The sequence below is a fragment of the Hipposideros armiger genome, unplaced genomic scaffold, assembly GCF_001890085.2.
Source record: "Hipposideros armiger isolate ML-2016 unplaced genomic scaffold, ASM189008v1 scaffold_518, whole genome shotgun sequence".
Taxonomy (NCBI): domain Eukaryota; kingdom Metazoa; phylum Chordata; class Mammalia; order Chiroptera; family Hipposideridae; genus Hipposideros; species Hipposideros armiger.
The window spans coordinates 1,245,241-1,266,180 of NW_017731868.1; the positions used below are offsets into that span (position 1 = coordinate 1,245,241).

Below are 20,940 nucleotides of genomic sequence, written 5' to 3' on the forward strand. Positions count from 1 at the left end.
TAGATCTACATAAGGCAACATGGCTGGAACTCTCAAAAACAGAATGTTGAGTGAAAAAAGAAACAACAAGATTTATAGTACAATACTGTTTATGTAAATTAAAACACATAACAATACTATATATTTTCCACAGATACACATATATGTAAATAAACACATGAACGGTGGATTGGAAAGACATACGTTAAATACACGCGAGTGGGTGCCTATGTAGGAGGGAGGATGGGATCAGGGATAGGTGATGAAGGGGACAAAATAAAACAAATTAAAGACCAAAAGGGCTTCACATGGATCAATGATGATATAGTGTGCCAAGAATTGAGGAGTATGGTCAACTCAATTCTGTGCACCTGAGAGAATAAGTAAATAAATAGTAAAGTAATTGAGTGCCCAGGCAACAGGCTGGCTGGGTAGACTCCCAGGCTTGGGTTCCCCCCACCACAAACACTGTGACATCCCTCCCTCTGAATTTAGTCAAAGCTTACCAAAGTCCCAGCTGTGTACAGTGGATCCTTCAGAAGGGCTCCCATCCCAGAATGAGTAGTCCCTCCAGAAGCCATTATTTTGTGCGGGGTGCATCTCCTAACCCCATCAGTCCCTGCCAAGTTGGATCCCTAATTCCCAGTCCCCATTTTTCATGGTGGTCCAGTGTCAGGAACACCTTGTTTGGGTTTTAGAGAGGAGACGGATACAGGAGTTGGGAGTGGTACCAGGGGGCTCCAGGCTTTGGGAAGAGATGGGGTTCTCAAGTATCCTGTCCACCATGTTCAGAGCCTGGGCCAAAGGAAGAAGATCTGATGAGATGGGAGTCTACCCCCTTGCTACAGCCATATGTACGTTTTTCAAGTTCCATCTCTCCGACCACTCTACTTCCTGCTGCAGGCACATACTCTTGTTTGTCTACTCTCAATTAGATGCCTATGTGTATGAGTGTGTGCCCGTGCCATATATGTCTCCACATACCAGTATTTGCTCATATGTGTGTGCCAGGCAGGGGTACCACCCTGCACAAAGTTACACAGACACACTCTGCCTCACTAGATCATATCTCCCCACATGTGTTCACGCAGACAGGCTACACAGGCACACCACACACACACACACACACACACACACACAGTCAGTCAGTCAGAAAGAGAAAACATCCAATATAGCATTGTTCATTTCAGTTTTCCATTTACAAAATCCAGTGGTGAATCCAGGCAGTTAGAAAAAAGAAATGGAGGAAAACCCTCCTAAATGTACCCTATCTACTCCCACCCCTTTGGACCCCCCACCCCACCCCCTGGAAAAGGCACCCCCATCACTATCGCTGAGAGAACAGGTATCACCCCACCCCTAGCCTCTCAGCCACTCTGGCCTGCCTTTCCAGGGCCACTCCACAACCAGGCTCATTAATATCTCTCCTGCCTAGAGTGCCCTCCCCATTCTTCTGGGGTCAAGGCTTCCCCAGTTCTGGGTCTGTATTGGGGTAGGACGGGAGCTTAGGACAAAGGCTTAAGGGAAGGGAAAGAGGAAGTGGATAAATACAGATCTCCCCCTCCACCAGGAAATGAGAAGGGGACAGAGAACCTGGGCAAGACCAGGCAAAGGAGCGCCAGCTTGGCTCCCCCGGCCACAAGAACTGGCCTTGAACTTATGCCAGAGTGGACCCTGCCCCGGGAGGGAGGCTGGAGTTCTCTCACCTAGGGAATCTGGCTGCAGTCTGCTCCGCATTGTGGGGAAGTAAGGGTGGAGGGAGGAAAGGGGAGAAGGAAGGGCTGTTCATGGGAAGGAAGTCAGGGGGCTGAGGGCACAGAAGACCAAGGGCTACCATGGAGGGGCTTGAGGCCCCTGAGGCTTGAAGAGGACAAAGAGGTCAGATAAGAATGGACTCAAGTCCACAGTGCCTTGGAGCTTATATCACTATGAGATACCAAGGCCCCAGAAGAATTTTCATCTTAGGGAGAGTAGCGTGAACCCAGGAGACAATTCTGGGGTTGAATTCCGCTCTGATGCCAGGCTCTGGGATCCAGCTACTTTGGGGAGGTTGGCTCTCTCCCTACACTTCCTTGCGGGGATGCCCCTGACTGTATGGCACCCACATCAGCCCTAGTGGGGCTGGAGTGGATTTCCATCCTCAGGAAGAAGAGTTGGGGGCAGGAGATCCAGGAGGCAACTTGCGAGAATGCAGCCAAGCTCAGGTCTCTTCCGCTCCAGACGTGCAGCTCACATCTTGCTCTTCACCTAGCTTGGGACATCCTGAGGACCCTTCTCCCTCCCCTCCTGGCTTCTCAAACAGGTGCTCAAGAAACACTTGGGATGTCTGGACATGGTGGGAAGCAAGAGGAGACCGGGCTTGGGACCAGGGTTAGCCTAAAACAACATTGCACACAACATAGCAATTAAACATCCCTGCTCCCTAGGGGCCCTGCACCCCCTGTGGTCCCTCTTGTCATCAGATCAATTTCTCCCTAAACATCCAGGCCCTGCTAAAGGACTTGGAAGGGGAGGGTGTAGGGGAGCAGAGGGGGCCAGAAGAGCTCTGGAAGTCTATTTTACAGGACAAATTTCCCCCTTCTGGACAATGTCAGAAGGAGAGACATTAAAGCAAGAAAGCCTGTCTCCTCAGCTGTTAGTAGAAAAACCTGCATATTCAGTTTTGTTTTCTTTTTCTGAACTGGAGAGAGCGAGAGCAAGAGCGAGAGAGAAAGAGAGAGAAGGAGAGAGAGAAAAGGAGAGAGATTGTAGAAGTGGAAAAGGAGGCAGCGGAGACAGGCCCTAGAACTAGAAACACCTCTTTCCCAGTCCCCCATCCTGAGGGAGGTATAGGCAAAGGTGCCTAGATTCTGGGTGGTTCAAGGGGCTGGGCTGGAGCTCAGAAAGAAAAGCTCCTGTATGGGGCTCTACCCCTCCCTTTCTGTTGGCCCCATCATGATGGCCGTGACCTTCTCCCTGCCTGTCTGCCTACCAGCCTGCTTCACATGACACAGTAGGGTTCTCTGGGAGCCGGGGCACCTCCTGTGCCCCAGCAGGGGGCATGAGTCCTCAGGCACTTCTTGAGGTCCTTGTTGAGCAGGAAGCAGACGATCGGGTTGACGGCAGCCTGGGCGAAGCTCATCCAAACAGCGGTGGCCAGGTAACGGTGGGGCACGGCGCAAGCTTTCACAAACACTCGCCAGTAGCAGGCCACGATGTAAGGTGACCAGAGGAGCAGGAAGAGCAGTGTGATCGCGTAGAACATGCGGCCCAGCTGCTTTTCACCCTTAACCTCGTCCATGCCCAGCAGCCGCCGGCTGGCTGCATGCCCATTTTGCCGGATACCCAGCAGGGTTGGTGGCATGGGCCCACGGCCGAAGCCAGCGATCCAGTTGGCAGCAGCCTGGCCGGTGGCCCCAGGGCCATGGAATGTCCAGTTCTGACTGATGGCTGGCACCATCTGCACTGGCTTCATCTTGCGGTGACGATACTCGAAGAGGAGCAGCTTACCATAGACAGCATGTGTGGCTGCCATGAGCACAGCCAACATAAGCATGAAGCCCAGTGTGTCATTGGCCTTGAAGTAGCGATGCTCAAAGATGCACTGGTCCTCCTCACGGATAAACTTGTAGGTGCCCACGTCGAAGACAGGTGGGAAGGCCATGGCCACAGACAGGGTCCAGGCCATGCAGATGACGGCTGCACATGTCCAGAGCGTCATGCGTTTGGCATAGAAGCGGTGGTGGGCGATGGCCATGTAGCGGGTGACGCTGATGCAGAACAGCATGAAGGCCGCATGGAAGCAAAAGAGCACAGCCATAAAGGCCACAATCTTGCAGCTGAGCGCACTGAAGGTCCATGAGGAGCCGTGGCGCACAGAAGCCAGCACAAAGGGGAAGCAGACAGCAGAGCGAATGCCGTCGGCCAGGCACAGGTCCAGCAGAAAATAGTAAGGAGCCTTGTGCAGGGCACGCTCCTTGAGCACCAGCAGGGACAAGATGGCATTGCCTGCCAGGCTCACACACATGATCAGTCCTAGTAGCACCAGCTTCACATAAGCTGATGCCGATGGCGGGGAGAGTGCGCCGCTCACCTCCTCAGGCTCTCCAGTGGTGTTGGCCATAATGAGGGGCAGGGGCTGCTCCCAGCCCTATGGAATCAGCCAGTTGGGTACTTCATGGGCCCGGGGGGACTCCATCAGGTGTCGTGCTGGGCTGCACCTGCAAATGGGGGTAATGAGGGAGACACAGACACAGAGATGAGGGCAGGAGAGAGACAGAGAGAAAAACACATACATCGGCACAGAGAGTGAGAAAGGATAGAACAAAGAGACAGGAAATGGTGACAGATATATAAATGGATAGAAATTGAGACGGAAATAGAGGGGATGAGAAAGAATAAGAAGAGATAGAAAGACAGAACCAGAGATACAAGGAAAGGGGAAAAGAAAGCACGAGAGAGGGACAGAGAGGGAGAGAGACAAGGAGACAGACAAGGAGAGGAGGGAGGGGGGAGAGAAAGAGAGGGAGGAGAGGGAGGGAGAGAGAGAAAGAGAGAGAGAGAGAGAGAGAGAGAGAGAGAGAGAGAGAGAGAGAGAGAGAGAGAAACAGATGGAAAGGTGAGGAAGAAACAGGGCAGTGTTAGTGTGTCTACGCAGCTCCACCCTCCCACTTTCTGCCCCCCTCTGGTGTCAGGCCCTGGCCCTGGCCCACTGCTGTTCCTACCCCCAACCCCCATCTCGGGGTGAAAGTGCTTGATCTCTGCTAACATCCTTCGTTACCTGTTTCCTCCATTGGTAGGTCTATGGGGCGGGGATGTTGGTGTGGCTCTTCTCCCTCTTTACAAAGGCCTAAGGTTGTGCTCTTCAAACTTTTTTGACTGCCACCCATAGTAAGAAATGTATTTTAAATGACAACCTGGTACACATACACACACATGCACACACAGCTGAACCAAAAGTTTCACGAAACAGTGCTAAGTCTGTGTCTAATGTACCCCCCATTAATTTCTATTCTATTTTGTGGGGTTTTTTTTGTTAATGCTAGTAGCCATTCATTAAATAGATTTCTTTATTCATGATCAGGAATGTGCTTAGCCTGCTCAAGGAAGAGCAAGAAAAAGAGTGTGCTTGGAATGGGGCAGATGAGGGAGACAGTATTAGAAGGTGAGGTTACAGAGGTGTCCAGGGCCAGGTCATGTAGTGCTGTGGGCCAGGACAAAGACTTGGGTTTTTATTTTAAGTGAGGTAGGGAGTATGTGTGAATATAAAGATGTAGGTATCATTGAAAAACTATTTATTGAGTATCTACTGTGTGCCAGGCACTGGAGATATAGCTGTGAACCAGACAAAGCTCCCTGCCCTTGTGGAGTTGACATTCTAGATAATGAAGACGGTACAGAGGTCAAGTATAGTAGGTCAGATGTTGGTAAGTTCCTAAAAATAAAAAAGGAGGGAAAGGAGATAGGAAGTATTAGGGGTGAGGGAGGTGCAATTTTATTTATTTATTTATTTAGCTGAGCCATCCTGCCACCTGTTGGCAGCTCAACAGCAGCTCAGCTCGGGCACAGCGTCACTGACCCATGTGGGAATCGAACCGGCGGCCCTGTTGCTCAGAGCTTGCACTCTTGAGCAAGCTCTTAACCAACTGAGCCACTCGGCTGACCAGGAGGTGCAATTTTAGAAGAAGTGGAAAGGGAAGGCTTCACGGAGGTGTCATCTGAGCAAAGATGTGAAGGAGGTGAGACAGCCATGTAGATATGTGGGGGAAGAGAAATCCAGGCAGAGGGGACAGCCAGAGCAAAGGCCCTGAGGTGGGACCTCATATGGTGTGTTGTTTTTTTTTAGCTGAGCCATCCTGCTACCTGTTGGCAGCTCAGCGGCTGCTCAGCTCGGGCTGGACTCGAACTGCTGTTGCTCAGAGCTCAAACTCTTGAGCGAGCTCTTAACCAACTGAGCCACTCGGCCGGCCCCATATGGTGTGTTTGAAGAAGCACAAGGAGGCCACATGGGTGGAACCAAGTGAACAAGAGCAAAGTGGTGAGAGGCAAGGCCAGATCATGTAGGCCATGGTGAAGACTGTGACTTTTACTCTGAGTGAGACGGGAGCCATGGGAGGGTTGTGAGCAGAGGTGAGATGTGATATGACTCAGGATTGAACAGGATCCCCACTTGCTGCTGTGAGGAGCACAGACCATGGAGGCAAAGGTGGAAGTAGGCGAACTATGTAGGAGGCTCCTGCGCTAATCCAGGTGAGAAATAAGAGCACTCTCATGCCTTTTACCCTGCTTGATTTCTTTTCCTAGCATTTATCTCTTTTAACACACTGTATAATTTACTTTTAAAATCTAGTTGATTCCCTGCCTCTCCCTATAAGAACAAAAGCTCCATAGGGCAAGGCTTATAGATTCATTAACTCTCCTTTAGAAGAGTGGTGCATAGCACATGGTAGGCCCTCAGTCCAAAGCTGTCCATCAATTGGTTGAGGGACTAAATATGTTGGTGGTTCAGGGAGGGCTGCCTTAGGCATCCAGGTAGGATTTTCTGAAAGAGCAGCCTGGGTAGTGCATGGCACCCTGAAGTCTCAGAGCCAGTGCCAGTAGGCCAAGAGAAGTTGCTGGGGCAGGGGATCAGAAGAAATGGGGCTGGCGGGTCCCTTTTGGTTGGCCCCTCAAAGCCTGATAGCCCACACATAACTGTGGACCAGCTGACAAACAGCTGGTGTGTGTTTATATGCTCTCTCTCTCTCTCTCTCTCTCTCTCCTTAGCCTTGAGGGGAAGCAGGGAGAAAGTGAGAGAGAGAAATTGAATGTAAGAGGGAGTCAGAGAGACTCAGAGAGTGACAGAGGAGATAGGAGCAGAGAGAGACAGAGAAAGAAGAGGGAAGAAGGGAGGCAGGTGTGGAGGTGGGGAGAGAGAGGGCGAGAGAGAGAGAGAGAGAGAGAGAGAGAGAGAGAGAGAGAGAGAGAGAGAGGAAGAAGGAAGCCTTACATACAGAGGAAGAGGTAGAAATAGAAACAAAGGGGAAGAAGAGAAAAGGAGAGTGAGAAAAAAGAGAGAGACAGAGAAACAGAGAGCTGGAGAGAGACAAGAGTGAGAAAGAGAAAAATAGACACAGAGAATGAGAGAGGGAGACAGAGAGAGAGAGATAGAGAGATAGATAGATAGATAGATAGATAGATAGATAGATGATAGATAGATAGATGATAGATATTGAAATATTGAAGTAGATAGACAGAAGGGGAGGGATAATGCCAGGAAAGAAAGAGAAAGTTATAGAGAAATAGAGATGGGGGTGGGGGTGAGATACAGATAAAGAGGGGATGGAGACAGAGGGCATAGACATAGACAGAGAGAGGCAGAAATAAAGATGGAGATAGATGGAGGCAGATGGAGAGACAGAGAGACACACTAAGGCCAAGAAGGTGGATAATGTGCAGCTCAGTCTTGGTGAAAACAAACACTAAAACAAAACAAAGAGCCAAAAAACAATAGCAGCAAGTAAACAAAACTCTGGTGTTGCCTAGAAAGCTGGGGCAATTGTATACGTGAGAAAAAGGTTCTTCTGAGCACAGACTGGCAGCCACAACCTGGGTCCATCGGAGGCTGAGGATGTGTGTGCACGCATCTAACACACCTGCTCGTGACCAGCTGCCCTTAGACACAGATACATAGATACCTACACACTCACAGACACATAGTCTACTGCAATGGAGACGTGTGGACAGAAACCAGCTCACACATAGGGACATTGTGTGTCTTGTGCGTGCGCGCACGCTTACACACACACACACACACGCACGCGTGCACGCACACGGAGGGTATATCCCGTACGCTGCCTCAGTCACACAGGCACAATGTACACGGCCTAAACGCCAGTGCTTTGTCCTTAACAAAGGCGTTATCGCCCCCTAGGGGCCACTTTGGAAATTTGTAGGTGCATTTTTGGTTGTCACAATGCTGGGGTGTAAGGTGTCCTAACATTTAGAGGTCCAGGACGAGGATGCTGGCCATCCAGTGATCGGCGGAGAAGTCCCACACAGCGAACATATGTCCCACATCCCCTAGGATTTTAGACTTGTAATGAACTGAACCTAGAAATCTACCTCTATTTCATAGATAAATGCAATTTCTCCCCTTTTTAAAATATACAGCAGGTCATTGAATACTGTTTCATTCAATGCCGTTTAGTTATAAGTTGATGAGATGCTGTAGGAACTTAATTCTCACTTATATTAATTAGCCTATGGCAAAACTGGTTTTATTACACATCACTTTGCCACAGTTCTAAGAAACTATCCACCATGTTAAAGCGAGGACTTATGGTACCCTGAATTATCCAGGAATGTGGCTGTTATATAAGTCCACAGGAGACTGCACTTTGTTTTGTGGAGCACTTTCCTTCAGTTGTTCACTATTTTGGAGAAAAAAAAATCTCACCTTTAGGCCTTGCCTGTCATTTTCCTGCTCTTCCTGCAAGGGGCAGCTTCTGATTTTTCCCCTTCTCCTTAATCCACCTTTACTTATTATGTTACATACCTCTAATTACTTCATTGAATCTCCTGGGGAGTGTCATGACCAAGCATTTACATACTGAAATACAAATTATTTTCTTATAAATCACTTTCCTTTTATTTCTTTTTTATTTGTATTAGAGTTAATACAATATGGCTATTGTATAAAATACTATATGGGTTTTCTTTTGAAATTATATGTGCAGAGAGGTTATATTATTTAAGAACTTCATGTCAAGATAGTAAAGAGGTGCTACAAAATATGTTACATAAAAGAGGGTGTTGGGTATAAGAGGACTGAGAATTACTCACATACAGACACACACATTTATACATATACATGTGCAACGGCCCATACATTCACAATTATAACTCTCCTAACAGACACACACACACACACACACACACATTTGCAAACTCTCAAATCCTGACAGATGCATACACACAGCAAAACTATTCACTGTCACTCACACACAGACTCATATATATCCTTTGTCCCAATATACCTGTTTATTCAAATACTCTCACATACTCCTATTCAGTCACTCTTGCAACACAGGTATGTAAACAGTGGCATACCTATATCATCACATATACAAACACTGTTACACACATTAACACAGATTCAAAGTCACTTAAATATGACAGCATACTCACATGCACTTGAATCCTGATACACACACACACACACACACACACAAACACAGACAGAATCCCCTTCAGATACCCACAGATATATTTGCATGGAGGAAAAAGAGGCAAGTAAAAAACTGCTCACATATACACATATGTGCATACTCTAACACACTCTAACACAGAGAGACTGACTGACCCAAACCCTCTCACATCAATTTGTTGCACTCACCAACACAGATATGTACATCCTAGCACAAGTACACACAGATACCCATTCATGGATACACTCACTTATGCAGAGAAGTGTAACAGCTCCAACACACACACACCCTTTAGCAATATGCAAGCACAACTAAACACAAAGAGAAAAACTGTGTACACACAAATTTACTCACAATACAGAGATGCCACTTACTTGATATACACATCCTGCAACAGGTATACACCAAGAGACAACTTCGCACATGTGCACAGACCAGCCAACTGCTGCACACACAGGTGGAAACATTAGCAGAGCTGCCCGGCTGGTGGGCACCTGCCACAACAGAGGGCCAGAGAAAGATGAGGTTGTAGGGGGCCATGTGAAAAGGTGTTTGGATCTCTTCCTGTTGAAACATCCCAGATCGTATGATTATCACTTTGATTGCCACTCGTTCATCACTAGTGAGGTTTTTTGGTTTTCCCTATACTTGCGCAATGTTTAGTTTACTTTTAATTTGATCTCATTCTTATTTTTCCACAACTTTTTTCTACAAAAATAGAAGGGCTGTATGATTGTTGCTGTTATTAGTATTATATGGTATTAGGTTTTCCTAAGGAGAATATAATTATATTGTCAACCTCTTTAATTGTTACTTCTTTATAAAAGAAACCTTTTTCTTCTAAAACATTTGAAACATAAAAAAGTAGTAAGAATCTTGTAATGAACCTCAGTGCACCCATTGCCCAGATTCACCAATGATCAACTCACAGGGTCTTGTCCCACCTATTACCTCATGCACTTCCCCCACTTCCAGAATATTATGAAGCATATCTATTATACTATTTCATTCATAAGTATTTCAGTAAGTATTTCTAAAAGAACACTTTTAGAAACACTACAGGGCTGGCTGAGTGGCTCAGTTGGTTAAGAGCTTGCTCAAGAGTTTGAGCTCTGAGCAACAGCAGTTCGAGTCCAGGCCTGAGCTGAGTAGCCACTGAGCTGCCAACAGGTGGCAGGATGGCTCAGCTAAAAAAAAAAATTACAAAAATTTATTATTTCTTGGTTTATTTATTGATTTACTTGCTATTGGCTTTTAATACTAACAATTAGCCAAATCTGACTCTTGGTAGAATTTCATAATTATTATCTTTTGTTTTTAGATAAAAATATTTGTCAATAAATGAATGAAGCCTGACTTTAGTTGAATTGAATTGATTCATTACAGGAAAAGCTAGGCCTTTATGGCTGTTTCCGAGTACTGCTTTCTTAAGAATACAGAATACTTAAATATTGTTTTTCGAAAAAATCAATTTTCAGAAGTCACAAAGATGTGCTGACCCCTTCAATACTTTATATTCAAGTAGATTTAATTTTAAAGATTTTTACCATCAAAATGGACATTTTGATTAAAGCTGGAAAATCAGGAGACTTACAAGACAAACACAATAGTCCCCCCTCCAAAAAAAAAATGGAGGATGTTCCTAATTTAAGCAATTTCAGGATTGTCTCAAATTTGTATTTAACTGCCCAATTAGTCGTCTCTTCCTCAGTCTAAATGTCTGGTTTGTGTGGAAAAGTTATCAAAAGAAACTTCCATTTCCTAGTAGGCTATGTTGGCCAACCCATCACAAAACACTCTATCACACAGAGAAAGATTTGGACTTTTTAAAGCAACTGGAAGTGTAAATTAAGAAACCAGGCTTATTTATGAAATGGGTTGGAACATTCTTAGATGGAACTCAACCAGCTAGTGACAGAGTTACATGATTAACAAGCAAAGCTAAGATGCCCGCCACCCCCCCGCCCCGCCTCCAGTAGAATCTCACTTGTGAGCAGTTTCCCTGAAAATTGCCCACACTATATTTGAAGCCAATGAGGTAAAAAGAATAGGAAAGGGGCCACTTTCAATTATTGCTATTAAAAGACACAGTGACGACAGGTCAAAGCACATCGAGATGACACTAACCTAGAAGATTGTTGAATCAAAAGGGTTTTCACTTTATATTGATGCATCTCTGGAAGTTGATTAACTGTGCTTAGTTCATAATATTACTCAGAAATCCCAAAGAGAAATGCAAGATGCTCCAAAATAAACTAAGGTTGAAATATTCAAAGTGATACATGAATATTCTGAAATATCGTGGAAACTGCATACGTCTGTGGACTGATGCTGCTGTTGTGATGGCAGGAAGTTTCCATCTAGAATTCAGTCTGAAAACACCTAGATTCATTCACTGAGGAGCCCTCACCTTATAAAAGTTTGCGTGTAGGTCTAATTTCCACAGTAAATGATGCTAGGTGAATTTAATTAAATCCAAGTCACTACCCACCCGCGTGTCAGCTTTCTGTGAAGCATTGAGATCAGCACACACTTCTCTATTGTTATAAATCTAAGTGTGTAAGAACTTTGTAAAAACTTTATGGGCTAAAAGAAAATTTTCAGCTTTTCTTTGTGAATGATTTTCACTTTGCAGATTTGATGCTTACTGGTTTCAACAAGTGGCTCTTTGAGCATATGAATAAAATTACATCGACAATTTTAAAGACACTCAAAAATATATAAAAGTATACTGACAAGGTTTGTGGACACGAAGCCAAACTTCAACTTAGAAGTGAGGTCAAGTATGGATCCCTGGGTGATGTTTAGTTGGCATTAGAAGTTGAATACTAAAAAAGACTTATGAAGATGAATAGAGCAATGTCTGTGTCTACTTAGGGGAAAAGATTCATCATTATTTTAAAATACTCAAAATGAAATTTTCTGTTGGATTAAAAATTCATGAGCATTTGTTACAAGAAATTTCAACATCACATTTGATTGAAAGAAAAGAAAGAGGCTTTAGATTTAAAGAAGGATCCCACCTTTGAAGCACAAAATTCAAAGACTACGAATTATTCAAGTTCTGCTTATTGATGAGAAACAATAAAAAAAGTACTCTTTGACCATTTGCGGCCACCTACTTATGCAAGCAATTTCCTGTTGATGGTGACTACCAAGAGATAGAAGAGATTATGTCGCTATTTCAAGCATAAAACCTGGGTTTCTGCCTGGCCATGGCAAGAACAAATGAGTTATAAAAGGGAGGTGGAAAAGGGAGGCATGAACAAACAGTCGTTTCATTTCTTCAAAAAGGTTGGTATGATGTGGAAGCACCAGCCATATTCAACACTAGAAACTGCATCTGACACTTCAGAGAAACCCAAATGGTACTTGATGACTCCAAAGCTCATGCTTTTGAGATGAGTTTTGCTGACCTGCAGAAATACGCAGCTAATGTTTCATACATTAAAGCTAATTATTGAGGATTTTAGGGCAAACGGTGCCTGAACATCCTCCATGGAATGGATCTTACATTCAACAACATACCTTCCAAGATCAAGAAGTGGCAGGCCATGATGGAAGCTTATATCCATGTCAAAACTAATAGTTACTTGCTTCATTTGTTTTGTTTGTTTTTTTAACCAAGAAACACAATAACTTGATGTAGAAGATCTATGCTCAGCACCAAATGATGTACCAAATCATGATGAAAATGACCATAAATGAATTAAATAAATAAATCAAGTCAGTCATGACCAAAGGTTAGGAGAGGTGGGAATGAGTGTTGACCACTCCAAATTTGCATGAGTGAGTAAAAACAGTTATGGTTCGAGAAGTGAGCTCAAGTGTGCCATGGAAAAATTCTGAAAAGATTTCATTTGAAAGTTTTATACAAATTCAATATTTTATAACTCCCCTAAAATTCTGCATTTTTGTTTTTCTTACAATTTGTATAATATAGTGAAAATGTAAGGAATTATTTTTCATCAAATCCCAGTACCCCTAAATCTGTTTCAGTTTACTCCAGTGTGCCACACACATATTTCACCTTCTCTGTATGCTGGGTTATGAATGCCCTAACACATTCACATCTAGTCACACTGCATAGACACACTAGCACACACAGATATGTATGTGTACACAAGTGCATGTGTACATGAAGATTCAAATTTGCACTCACATTTAGACTTATACCAGCTGATAAGTGCAATCAGATGCATGCATGCGTGCACACACACACACACACACACACACACACTCTTCTATAGAAATACAGGCCTAGGCAGAGACATATTCACCATTCGCATGGGCACATGGAGACACATACACCTACAGACTGAATCATACGGACCTACACACTGTCAGACACAATCATGCATGCATGGACATAAGAAATGACATTCAGACATAAGGCAAGTCCTGCTCATATCCTACAGATCCAGGCCCTCCCCAACCTCAGCTCTTACACTGAGATTAAAACCCACTATCTTATACAAACCCTGCCCTCGCACACACACATATATATATATATATATATATATATGCACACAGTATATAAATCTGCCCTGGCACACATACATATACACACAGTACAGACATGCTTACACATACGGGCACATCACTCAGGCTTAGTGCTGCACACACAGAGGCAGGCAGGCATGTGAAGCAGAACAGACTCATGCATGTATACACCCACATAGCCACTGATGCTTGTAAACACAGACAGACACAAACCCTCAGAGGTACACACCCATTTATACCTACACATACATTCACACAACACAGATACACACATATCCTAGTACACAGCCAGATAGGCACAAATCTTTTACACACACATCTCATCACGTATAAACCTGGATACCAACCTTCCTACATTTACAGAAACTCACAACAGAGAATCACAAGCACACATTTACATCCTGACCACTATAAACCTGTTTACATATTCAGATAAAAACACACAGAGAAGCATGCTCACATATGCAGATATACCAGCAATGCAGATAATACCCACACTCACATGGACACAGCATGGCTACAGATACAAGTGTGTGCACTCATACACCCAGATGTGTGTGCACTGAGAAATACACACTCAGGGCCAAACACCCTCCATCAACTTCTTAGACACACACTTCATTTCTCATACCCCCATGGTTTTATACACACGGTGAGACATATATAATTACCAACCCAGCTTTATGTACAAACACACCCTCACATACACACAGGATATGTTCATTCCGTCCCACATACATATGGAAACAGATAATGTAGCAAATATGTACATAAAAACTACCCCATTTACACTGGCAGGTGGACACTTGCTGTTACTTACACATCAGCACATGTAATAATTATAGTGCTAGGTCACACCTTATATGGCACAGAGGACTCATTATGTGCCAGGCACTGTCCTAAGCACTTTTCAAATATTAACTCATCCAATTCTCACCCTATGAGATAGGTTGTATTACTACCCTTACTTTACAAATAAGAAACTGGGGCTTAGTTGAAGTTAGGTGACTTGCCCAAAGCCACACAGCTAATAAATGGCAGAACTAGGATTCAAACCCAGAACCTGGCTCCAGAGACATCGCAGATCCAACTTATTCACATATAGAAACACACTCACTTAATGCACACACAAGCCACATACTGACACACTCAAGTACAAACAGACACACACACGTAGGCACATACACAAACATGGATGTGCTCACACTTCCAGACACTCCAGCAGAGGTATATATGCCCTAGGAAAGATATATACATTCACACACTCATAATCACACACACACCCAGACACACCCACCCTATCAAACACACAAAACACCCAGATACACCACCAACACACCATTCAGGTAAGTCCACACTCACAGATACACCCACATGCTCAGATACATTCCCCACCCAAATACACCAAAATACTCTCACACATGCTAACCAGATATGCACACAGCCCCACCCAGACACACTCACACACCCTGAACCGATTCACCTATACACACTCTCTTTCACACACCACCCAGATAACCTTATCTCTCTCTCATACACCATCCAGTGAGAACCCCACACATCTTACTTAGATATACCCACTCTCATTCGCCCTAATTCAGGTAGGTGCATATTCTCTTTCTCACACACACTATTCAGATACACCCACTTTCATATACCCACCCAAATACTGACACAGCCACACTCTCACACACCTCTCATCCAAACACACCCATCCCCATACACACACACCTCAAACATACCTACACTCACAGGCACTCCACCCAGATACAGACACACTTATGCAAACTACCAACTCAGTACACCCACACCCTCACATACAACATTAAGATACACTCACACTCACCCTCCCAACTGAGAGCCCTCATACCCGACCCAGGCACACTTACAATCTCTCTCTCACACAGTATCAAGACACACCCACAATGACACACACCACTAAAAGACACATTTACACACATCCCACCCAGATACTCACACTCACAAATTCCAAACCTAAATACATCCACACTCACAGAAAACCACCTACACATGATCCTGAGACACCCACTCACACACAAATCCTATTCATATACATTCACACTTTCTCATGTTCTCTTTCTCTCTCTCTCACGCACACACACACATAAATACACACATTCTCACATACACCCCTCCACACATCCATAGTGCCCTCCAATTATATACACATTTACATACACCCCCACCCTCACCAAGATGTGCCCAAATTTTCTCTGACACACACACGCCATCTAGATATACTCCATCATACACTTCCATTGCCTAGATACACTTGTGCTCTCACCCACCTACACACTATCTAGATATACCCCACACTTGAATGTCCTCCACCCCAATACACCCACACTCTCTCATATACATACTCTATTCAGAAACACCCACATCCTCTCTTACACACACAAAACAGATACATCCACACTATTAAACACATACATCATCCAGATACCCCCCTCTTGCACCATCCAGATACACCCATACCCATATATCCCTCAGATATAAACATCCTCACACATATTCCCACACAGCCACGCCCAATGCCTCACTCATACCATCCTCCATCCAAATAAGCTGATGCTCTCACTATACCTCACAAACACACCATGTACACACACCCACATTCACACTCATCCTTCCCAAATACAGGTTTCCCCCACTATCCAAAGAGTGTTCCTATGAAATCTTTCATAAGCTGAAATGGTGTAAAGTGAAGAGTATCCCCGGCTTTCTAAAACTTTGGGTTACACCACTTGGCTTTTACAAAAAAGCCATTACCTTACTAATGTAGGTCTTTGTGAAAGGGAAGTGGCTTAAGGCGAACTTTTGGAAAGTGGAGGATACCTGTAAACCCAAATGTCTCATACACACCCTACCCAGAAACACTGCGGCTCTCTTACATACACACAATCCAGATCCTTCCCCCCCCTCTCTCTGCTCTACCAGATATACCTTTGCTTAGACATACATTCACATCTAGATTTCTGCCTGGAAGGCATAATTTGGGTGCTCTCTGTGAAAATCACTAACCAACCCCACAAACCATACAATGCTATTCTGTCCTGAGCCTTTGATGGTGGGGTGGTGAGAAGGGAGGTCTTTGTGTTTCAAGAAATTCTTTTCTAAAGAGGTCACAGGCCCCCTTCCCTCATAAAATATTAGTCATGATTGGTTCCTACTTCTTTTATTTATTTTTTAATTTTATTTTTTCTTTATTTTTATTATTTTTTCAATTATAGTTGACATTCAATATTATATTAGGTTCAGGTATACATTGTAGTGCTTAGATATTTATATAATTTAGGAAGTGATACCTCCATCAAGTCTAGCACCACCATACATAGTTATTACAATATTATTGGTTCCTACTTCTTGAGTGTGAATGGTGACAAGAATTCTCCTGAGATCCCCACAAAAACCCAGCACATGGTGAAGGCCAGAGAGGCCCCAGAAGGGGGTCATGGATTGCTCAGGTGTTAGAGCTTGTTATTCTGTAGGATGTCTAAACAGTTAGAACCAGACATGGTCTAGCAGAGAGCCACTGACTCTCAGACACACACATAAACACATGCTGGGATACACAGAGCATCACACAGATTCGTAAGTACCTTCCTTATTACCCTGTTAGTAATAGGGCCTATCTTCCCAGGCTCAAGGCCAAGTAGCTCCCTCTTTCACACACATACCATCAGAGAGGCACATGCACAAATAGTTACACTCATCCCTACACACAGACACACAACAATGCACACTCACCACTGCACTTGGTCTCACATGTACACATCCATTTACTCTCAATCATAGGCATACATGCGTGGCACACATTCACATGATATAATGCCCAAGAAGGACATATATTAACTCATAAACACAGGTATACACACAAGCATACTTACGCATGCCTACAGACAGGCAGATTCTGTATTGTACCCAACGAGACAATGAACAAACATGACACACAGAGATGAGCTCCCAAATGTAAACATACACACTCCCAGACATAACCACATACACATATTCACACACACATGGATGTACTCACACATATAAACACCCAGATGTGCACATGCTTGTCAATGAGATGATGTACTCATATAGAGTCATTCTAACACACATAGACTTATACTCACAACTGGGCATGTACACCTATAAGCATACTCACATGCACATAGACTTGTACAGCATCATTCCTCTATGTATACACTCAGACATGGAGACACAACTGTACTTACGAAACATGCACAATCACAGTCAGATATGCACACAATGTACATTCCCACATGTTCATACACCCATACGAGAAGCTATGCAAACAAAAGATTCATTTACATTTACATTCCCAGACACAAAGGTATGTTTGCACACATGCACACATAGAAGAACAGTCACATAGTCTCACATACTTGTACATCTGCACAAGAAGAATTGATAACACTCATCACAGACACACATGCAAAGACATCCTTACACACACACACACACACACACACACACACACACACACATTTATAGGCCAAGAGTGACATGCACATACATTCATTTACACTGTTCCACATCATACATTCCAGAACAAATAATGGTATATAAATACTACACACATATGCAAATAATTAGAACTGTACAAACTGGTACATTCACATATCTGTACATTCAGACAGGCACACACACAGGCATATTCACACATACACTTAGGTGTGTGTGAACACATAGGAAATATACAGACATGTTCATTCAAATGCACAGCCAGATGTTAACACATACTAGCATATACACAATATATACATTCAGTCACTCACATATCCACACTCACACTCAGGAATTCAAACAGAATACATGAGATATGCATACTCAAGTATTATGAAATGTAGTTACTCATGCATACCACAATCAGACATTCACTCATACATAACCGTGTACCCACAAACACAATTAGACACATACACAAATGCATCCATCCACCTACACACACAGCCTTTTGAGCATATATATGCACACAGGCATACATCCCCCCAGCCATACCCATATACATAATCAAATGTGCACACATAGGCATACCCACAAAATGTATTTTTATGCACAAAAAATGTATTCACACACTCTCCCTTACATACACTGTTAGTTCTCCTTATACTAGTGGGACCATCTACACTAACATTTCCCCAATCAGATGTGGACCCATAGGTCTGTCTACAGACAAAATGTATTCAAATATGCATACACAGAAATATACATAATTCAAAATGCTGGAGAATGCACATGGACATTCACACACAGGCCTACTAATACATATATGTGACAGACACACCCACACAGAAACATGTTCATATACACATACCCTGCCATACACTTATGGGCATGCAATGTGCCCTTATACTCACAAACATACTGTTTAAATGCACCTACACACATATGCACACATAGGCACATGTGAATATACACAATCAGATACAACTAGGTATTCACATAACTGGACATGCATACCCAGGCAGTCTGAAACCCTCAGACTCATACACATACTGTCAGCCATGCACACTCAAAGACAAATTGATACCACACACACACAACCATTAAACAGGCCTATTGAGTCAGAGAAACACACCCTCACTCAGGCTCAGAATCAAACATGCTCACTTGCTCAACCAGGCAGACATGCAAAGTCATACCCACTCCCTTCCTTATACACACACAAGCCTACCCAAACACCCACACACTTGCATACACCATCACATGGCCTGCTTACACACTCAGGCTCATACACATCCACAGTACCCATGAACACCCCCCCACACACACACACACACGTACACACAGTCACATGTTTTCAGTTGCACATACACACCCATTCTGAGGGCCAGATGCCTCAGGACCACAGGCTGGGTCCTTTCCCTTCTGCACCAAATGCTTCTTCAGAAAAGTCTACTCTATAACCCCAAAGCCCACCCCTCCCTGCCCTTACATAGGAGATCTTTTGGACCTCAGTCTTTCCCCTCTTCCTCCTCCCAGGCCTTAAGGACCCTTTTCCAGCCACCAATCCCTCACCCAGTGTTTCACCAAATCTCCACACCCAGAAACCAGCCAGCAGACCCCACTGTTCCCTCAGCCCAGGCTCTAGGTTAGCAACTCCCTGGGACCCGACCCCCACAGGTCTGGTTGCTGCATAGGCCACACCCCAGCTTTACCCAAAGCCCTACCATCTCAGAAGCCTCAGCCTTGTCTCTAGGCCCTGCCAACCATTGACCACAGGCCAAACTCTTGCCAAGTCTCCCCTCAACGTGAAGAGGCATACATCACCAGGACCAAGAATGCTGCAGGCTGCAAGCCAGGTCTCTGCTAGCTCACAGAGGGTGGGGGCAAGCGTGTGTGTGTGCGTGTGTGTGTGTGTGTGTGTGTGTGTGCACAGACAGGGGCAAGTGCAGGAAAAGGAGCCTATAGTGGGGTGGGGGTGGGAGGCTCTGCCCACAGCCACCACTTATCACTCCCTACAAAGGAGAAGTAACAACACAGAGCTGCTCCTGCCTCCCCCTCGCCGCCTCCCCTTCGCTACCCCCCCACCCCACACGCCCCTCACGCCCCTCCCATTTGCCTACCTTCTGTTTCCCCCATCTCTGCCAAGACCCTGGAGAACAGGGATCAGCCCCTCCCCCAAATAATCAATAAAAATATTAATCATGAATAATCAGCAACAATATTGACCATGAGATTTTGCTGACATTGCTTCAGGGCCACTTCTATGCATATCCGTTATTTACATGCACCAACTCATTTAGTCACTACACACACCCATGATGAAAGTCTCTTTGACAGATGGGAAAACTGAGGTTTAGGAAGTGGCCTGCTTTCACTAAAGTTGCAGAGCTAGTAGTTGGGGAAGTGTCCCTGGAAAATCCATGTTCTCCATGCACCAGGCTTTCTTGCCCCTCCAGTCATAGGGACTACTGGCTACCATGAACAAGGCCATAAGACTGGGGGGATCCCAGGCACAACATGGAAACAGAGAAAGGTAGATGGAAGCTGGGGCCCGCACTGTGGGGATGACCCTATTGTGTCTGGCCCCTGCAGGTTGTTGTGTGACACAGTCCTTGACCCCACAGAGCCATCAGGCAGCCTAGGGCCTGGAAATGCTCCCCACTGGCACCTCACCTTCCTTTTAGCCCTACGGTGGCTTCCTCCCCCTAGCTTGGAATCACAGCAATATCTTCAGTGGTGAGTGAGCAAAAGTCTGCTACCTGTGGGGAGAGGCAGGGGAGGGAGGGAAGGGAGGGAGGGAGGGAGGGAG

General features: G+C 44.7%; 1 protein-coding gene across 3 annotated transcripts in view; it reads right to left on the minus strand.

The window, feature by feature from the left end:
- Nucleotides 1-71: 71 nt before the first annotated feature.
- GPR173 (G protein-coupled receptor 173) overlaps nt 72-20,940 on the minus strand; it is a 22,523-nt gene continuing 1,654 nt past the window's right edge. Inside the window, exons 2-3 of one of the 3 annotated variants that reach the window (XM_019668121.1) lie at nt 9,521-9,640; nt 1,304-4,178 (exon numbers count right to left, since the gene is read on the minus strand). In XM_019668121.1, the coding sequence (XP_019523666.1) occupies nt 2,960-4,081 (1,122 nt within the window). In that variant the 5' untranslated portion in view covers nt 4,082-4,178; nt 9,521-9,640 and the 3' untranslated portion in view covers nt 1,304-2,959. Of the gene's footprint in view, nt 4,179-9,520; nt 9,641-20,804; nt 20,891-20,940 lie in introns of all 3 variants that reach the window. The other 2 variants (XM_019668120.1, XM_019668119.1) reach the window with 2 other exon arrangements.